Source organism: Aulostomus chinensis, chromosome 11 (genome assembly GCF_037954235.1).
Source record: "Aulostomus chinensis isolate RoL2024-O1b breed Wild chromosome 11, RoL_Achi_v1.0, whole genome shotgun sequence".
Lineage (NCBI taxonomy): Eukaryota > Metazoa > Chordata > Actinopteri > Syngnathiformes > Aulostomidae > Aulostomus > Aulostomus chinensis.
Window position 1 is genome coordinate 25,143,825 of NC_141330.1, and position 7,072 is coordinate 25,150,896.

Genomic DNA, 7,072 nt, shown 5'->3' on the forward strand with positions numbered 1-7,072 from the left:
ATGGCGCTGCTGAATCAGCTTCAGTGTGGTCACTATCATTACAATATTCTACAAACTGGAATAAGCTCGCAGACGCTGCTAGACAACATACAAAACAACTTACGTTTGATCTGCCTGGGGTTGCTCTGCTTCCTTCGGGACATGCCTGCTGTGCGGCTGGTCAGTGAATCCAGGTGTAGTACTGACAGATCGATAGCTTTTGGTTCATCCAAGCAGTCGGGTTTAGTTTTAGTTTTTTGTTTTGTTTCTGATGGAAATTGAGAAAGAAAAAGAAGAAGGGGGAAGCAATACTTTTTTATGCACACGTCTATCGTTCCGTCTGTCTTTCCTTTATCTTTCTCTTCTCTCTGGCTCTGGCTCTGGCTTTGCCTCTCTCTATTGCTCTCTCTCTCCCCCTCTCACATGCATACACACCCTCTCTCTCTCTTTCTCTCTCTCTCTCGCTCACTCTCTCGCTCTCCCTCTCTCGCTCGCTCGCTCGCTCTCTTTCTCAGCGCCGTTCTCTGTGATGGGGCTGCGCTTCGCCGTGATCCGCACGGTCTGACTGGGGAGGTGAAAACGTTTCGCGCTTTTGTTTGAAGATAAGGTTTGTTCCTCAGCGGGTACCGTAGCCCGGTGAACTTCACTTAAGCTACTTTTACTTGCAGTTATAATTAGAGACGAGTTTGCCGGTAAATAAACGGGAAAGGATCTAAACTCCAGCTGATGATGTGATAATAAGCTCTAAATTGAAATAAATTTAAAAAAAAATCCCAATTCAGCCTTATGCCTCTCAAAGGACCTTGTTGCTACCTGTTTTAAATAATTCATTGTCAAAATATGAGGTCGTGCTAAATTCTAGTACACAAGAAACATGCAACCTGAGTTATAGTAGCCGACAACAAATCTGTGTAAACTCTGAAGGTTGAGGTGGATGACCTCATGAGTCCTGACTGAGTGCCATTCATATACATATGCTCAATGTCCATCATATTCAGAGATCTGCTGATCAGTTTTTTCCATTGCTGAAGCTGATATTTAGAGATAAAGGAAGCCAAAGACAGATCTATGATGCCTGCCTGCATTTTGGCTGATCTTTCTTTGCTTCTTTGTTTTTGTGTTTCTTTGGAATTGGATAAAACATTTGAATATATACATATATATATATATATATATATATATATATATATATATATACACATATATATATTAATAAGTGATTAAAAATATTGCTGAACTTCCAATGAAGCACATTTAAAAAATAAAAAGAAAATGTATAAACATTAATTGCCACTGTTAATCAAAACTAAACTTTGAAAGAAAAACATATAAATGAGAAAAAATCTTCATACAAGGGTTCAGAATTACATTGCTTGTACAACCGGTGTGCCTAAAATTTTCATTCATTTGTATCAAATAATATTTTAGCAGTTCATAACTTTTTTTCCAGAAACTCAGGTGAAAAAGAACAGAAAAAAAAAAAAACTCAGGATTGCCCACAGTCCACACTGGTTGTACTAAAATATAATTGCTAACACAGTGAATGTTCTGTGCAGGTTTTTTTTTTAAACTCTGTTTATTTATCAATATTTAATATACTGTCAATCAGTATGTGAGCAGCTTCCCTTGCCTGCAATTAGTCTGCCTGTGGATGGAAAAAAATATTTAGAATATTGAAAAAGAAAAAAACAGACAGGAAAAGAGAGAGCCTTCAAATCATTCAGATTTTGACTGCCATGTTCTCAGTAGTTGCCCAAACTGGAAATCACTCCATTCAATTAGCCAGTTGGACTGCCAAGGACGACAAGCAAGTGGCCTGTGAAATTATCTTGTAACCCAATTCCACAACTTTGGAATGGAGTCTGAAACTACAGAATAATTTATGTGGCAGACGGGTCAGCGGCGGTTCACCTTCAGGAGAGCATCTGTTTTTGTGAGCTTCCTTTCTTCCTGCGTCTTCACCCGTCCTCTTTCTGCTGCAGTTTTTTTTTCCTTTATTTCTCTCCTTGCATACAGTCAAAAACACAATGATGTCATTAGTCAGTGGCGGTCATAAGGACTGAATCGCTACATCTCACTAACGAACACTGTCACATTGTGCTCAACCTGAGAGTTTCAGTTTAACTGTGTCTATTAAAATACTCGAGGAAGCAATTTATTAGATGCCCGAATGATTGAATAATTACAATTAACACATTTAAGATATGTATTTTTAAAATCCCTTTTATGTATGAATGGACATGGAACCTATTTCTATTATTGTGTTTTGGCATTTTTGTTACCGTCATGCAATTTCCCACATTATCCCATTTTATTCAAACACTAAACAAATCCACAAATAAAAAAAACAATAAAAGCTACCGGAAGCTTAGAAATAAAGCATTCACTCACTCGCTCTAAAATAACCATCCTGAACTTCCATAAATAACATGCACTGGTCATATTAGGAAGCCAGCGCCAAAATCAATAATGTTTTGTGGTAAGAGCAACAACTTAGTGAGAGAGTCAAATTGACAACTGAAGATTAATTTAACGCCACTCCTAAATCCTCTGAGACTGGAGCGTGGTTCTTCTCTGCTGTTCCTGAGCCCCAGTGGCTTGTTTGAAGCTGTCTTTGATTGACAGGTACAAATCTGCAAGAGGAAGAGAGAAAGCTCCTCTTTTTTTTTTTCCACGGCTCGGACCAGATGGTTGTGATAATTAACATGATACTGTTTCCATCGCAAGGGAAATCACTGACACAAGGTTGGTCATATTAATAGGTTCAGGTATACTGTATGTTGTGGAGATGCTGCACAGTGCAGTCACATAATCTGATTATAAGGGGAAAGGTTAGTTTAATGTGTTAAATCATTTGATTAGAACTGCCAAGTCACATTTGGGGAATGCCATTCAGTGTCAGGGCAGCAGAGGTGGGCTGTCTGGTGGCTTCATCATGTTCATTATTAAAGAAAATGTGTGTTCAGAACAGTGGCTCAGTAGCTCAGTGGTGTGACTGAAGAGGTTTCAGCACGTCTGTGTCCACAATACTGCGTGATATTGACATGTTGGTGTTTGATACAGAAAGTTTTATACTTCTGGTGTGAATATTGACAGTTCTGTGACAAGCAGTGGCTGATTTTATTGCAAAAGTGTATCATATAGAACCTAACAAGACAGTCCAATGCTTTAACAAAGAATGCATGTGATTAATAAAATTCGATAGTGATATTTAAGATGATGGGTACTGTGTCTTTCAACTCTCATTCAAAATTAATGTCAATTTAAAACCAGACTGGGTTCGGCCCTCCAGAGTTCTCAAGGTTTTTAGTCAAGTTGGAGAATCACATTGAAATACTGTGAAGGACGGAGTTTTTGCAGACCACTGAAATATACTTAAAAATGACAACATCATCCTTCTGCAATTAATTTATTTCTGCTCTTGACCATCTGTGACTCATTGTTGTGATAATATATTTGACCAGGACAGGTTTTTCTTGAAAGTGTGACCCTGTAAATAAAGGCTGAATATTATAGATACATGTAAATATAATGTTCCAACACGAATCGTGATCATTTGGTTTTGAGCATCGGCATATTGTTCTTGTTACTTACTTGCTGGTATTGGTGAAAAACACTTGATTGTTATGACTAGGGATGCATAATTGTATTTATTTTTTTGCTGATGTCAGATATACTGATATTTACCAATTGTTTTGTTTTTTTTGCCAATACCTAATATTTACAGCTATCGATATTATCTGCATGTTTATGACCTTCACATTTTGCACATACTGAAAAACACAAACACATGTTGTGAATTTGAAAAAGCTGTTGTTTCCCCCATCTATCCTGAGTGAGGAAAAAAAGACATACCTATTTTGTTGAGCATTCCTGGTTATTCCATCATGTGGCAAAAACATAACATTTACGGCCACTGGTTCGTACAAGATATCCTTCCACTATGATTATTTGATGTCTTTAGTTTTGCTTTAATATGAAATACAAAAGAATGAGCTCTTCTAAGTCCTTCCCTTAAGCATTTGAAAAACAAAACCCTTGTCTAATGCCCCTAATCATTGTCATACAGTCCCTTAAATCCACATGATTGTATCATAAAATGTTGAAATACAAAAATTATCCAAGCATCACATCTTCAATATTCTCCATGTGCTGCAACCAGGTGCTGACAGCTTTAGAAAATAAAACTGTGCCGCGTGAATATTGTTTAATTCATCGTAGCCTGTAAACCAGACAACACTGCGAGCTCTATATTTACTCATTTCACAAATACTAATTGCTCTGGTGATGCTAGGCTAAATTTATTGATGATGCTGAATGGACCTATTGCCATATCAGCAGCTGCACTCTCCCTCCAACACTGCCTGCAAGTGAGCTGCTGTGCTGACTGAGTAACATCACAGGACAAATTACCAGGTTGATTTCTTTTAGGGGATCACATATGTCCGGTGGCGTTTAGAGTGACAGCCATCCTTTGCACAGGAAAAGCATCCTTTAAGAGCCGCCTCAGCAGCTAAAGTTGGACATCAGTGTTGTGAGTTTGCCTGCTGTGGTGTCACCCTCTGGCTGGTGGGGATTGGTTTGTCTCCAGAGGATCCGTGTGTGTGTGTGTGTGTGTGTGTCTGGTGGGGTGATCAGGGGAGCAGGGCAGTGGTGGCACATAAAGCTGTTTATATAAAAGTTTCATAATGGTTTCTTATTAGTGCTTTTGTTTGTTTGTTTTTACGAATTCTCCATACTTTTACCGCATGATGTGATGTGTCCATAAATGCCCCCTAATGTTGCTGTCACCCCAACACCGACACCCATAATTCCAAAAAAATATTACTTTATGGAATTTTTTTTTTCACTTAAATCACTCAAACAGCTATCATACCTCTGCTTTTCCATGAATAACTTTTAGCTAGAATGTCTAGTTGTTGTTGTGCGTCCTACGTAAGATGCTGTTTGTTGTGCTGGTTGCAGCTGAATGCTCCAGCCCTGATCCATCCAGCCAGCAGCTCCAGCAGCAGCGAGCAAACAGATGTCTGAGACAGTGCCCACTCTACCGGCCAAGCTGCCAAAACCACCAGCGGCCCTGGAGGCCTCAGCGCCAGCTCTTTCCAGGGAGGCTTCACTCACCGCACTCTCCACAGCACCATCCAGTATCCCGCTACATCACTTCCCTGCAATCATCCCTTCTGTTCAATACAAAATATTATCTGTAGAACTCTTTGGGAAAAAGGGCAAATGACATATTGAATCTTTTAAAATAAGAAGAATAAAAAAAGAGAGAAATCAAAATGCCACAAACCCCCAAATCTCCAGAATGTGAAAGTCTTGGGGAAGCGAAGAAAATGCTAAAAGAGGGCGGGGTGAACACACGATGCTCCTCCCATTGGGAGTGAGTGTAAATCTGTAAATGAGCGCTTTGGGTAGAGGAGGAGAAGGAGGAGGAAAGAACCACGGGGCAGTATATTCTTTCTGCTAATCTCAATGTCTTTTCATGTGGTCAAAAACTGAGATTGCAACATCTCCAGGGGGAAACCAGTGGGCCTTTTATGGATTAAAATCATAAATATCCCTCCTAGTTTGAAGGACTTAATTAGTTAAAATAATCATGTTGCATAATTAAGAGAGGAGAAAATTGATCTGAAGGCGAGGGAATGCAGCCTGTAGAGTGAATAAATGAATCAATGATTTTTGGATACAATATTGTTAAATATTTATCCATAAAATATCGAATCCCTACTACCTTTTAATATCAACCCTTGTAACCAAAAAGATAATCATGACCTTCATTTCTACAACAACTAATCCATGTATTTCTACCTTAAAAAACATGTCCAAGTGTTATTAATCCCTGAATTAAAATTAAAAATAAATTTGATTTCAGATTATGGTGAATTAATGGCCTGTAGAGAAGACAAAGGGAAAAAGTGGAAACTGTATTAACTGTTTTGTAAAATTATTTGTTAGTTCTCAGGTTATATCGACATATACAGGCAGCACTTCCATGTTTATCATTCATTTGTAGCAGAGTGGATGTAGATACATATTTCCTCTATACAGTTCTAAATTAAATAGGTATGTGTAATACTGTATGAACTTCCAAGACATTAATTTGCACATAAGCCTGATCCACAATGCAGTGGATACATTTTCAACAATATGAACAATACTATGATTACATGCCAAGAAAAAGTTAAAAAAAAAAAAAAACACTCAGATGTTCGGACCCTCACTTTTATTGAAACCCCCTAAACCCTCACAGGAACATTTTGAGAGCTCAGATTAAACCTGCATGTCAGTCAGTCAACCAACTTCAGTCCAAATAATTTCTTTTTTTTCTGACTAACTGTACCAAGCGATATGCCAAGGTTCCATTCAACCCCAGTGAAATTTTCCTAAGGTGATGATGATTTGTAGTGTTTGATAATTATTTATTGTCTATTTATTGATTTCTATTATCCATAATATATTTAAGTGATTCTTTTTTTAAAAAATGTAATTACATACATCAGCATCTGTTCACCGTAGTGATTACGTCCTTCCATCTTTGTGAATGAAAGTCAGTTTTTTTCTTCATTCTAAGAGTCCAAATAACATATTTGTTGCTTCATATAGGAGCATCTCATCTGTCTTTAATCCTGTAATTTCATATCATTTATTTCTATGGGGTCAAGTAAATTATATTTGATATGTGTAGTTGAGTTTTCCCTCCTTTTCCTATATGTGCATGAGTAACTGAAGACCCACATCGAAATGCTGCATTATAATACAGTCTGTTGATGTATTTTATAAGTGTGTCTGCTGGTTTATTACATATGCAGAGGCATCAGTGCACAGTAAAATGGAAAAAATGCATCAATGTATTCACAAAAAGGCAGGCCGTAGACAGCTCAGAAAATAAATCTACATCTGCCAGGCTCCATGCAAACAGCAGAGCCATCCTTAATGGTGAAACCATTGATGAAAACAGATAAAAATATTAAATATTCAGACATTCCTTTCACCCAGTATCAAAAGCGTCCAGATGTGGGAAGCTGAAGTTGTTATCATGAATCCAACGACAGGCATTGAAAGAAATTCCTCTGAATTTTCAACCATATAA

At 37.8% G+C, this 7,072-nt stretch overlaps 1 protein-coding gene across 1 annotated transcript in view; it reads right to left on the reverse strand.

Moving 5' to 3' along the window:
- The window catches only part of zfpm2a (zinc finger protein, FOG family member 2a), a 121,702-nt gene extending 121,177 nt beyond the window's left edge, over positions 1-525 (reverse strand). The window contains exon 1 of the mRNA XM_086219161.1: positions 104-525. Coding sequence (XP_086075287.1) covers positions 104-143 — 40 coding nt within the window. The 5' untranslated portion in view covers positions 144-525. The remainder of the gene's footprint in view (positions 1-103) is intronic.
- Between the last annotated feature and the right edge of the window lie 6,547 nt (positions 526-7,072).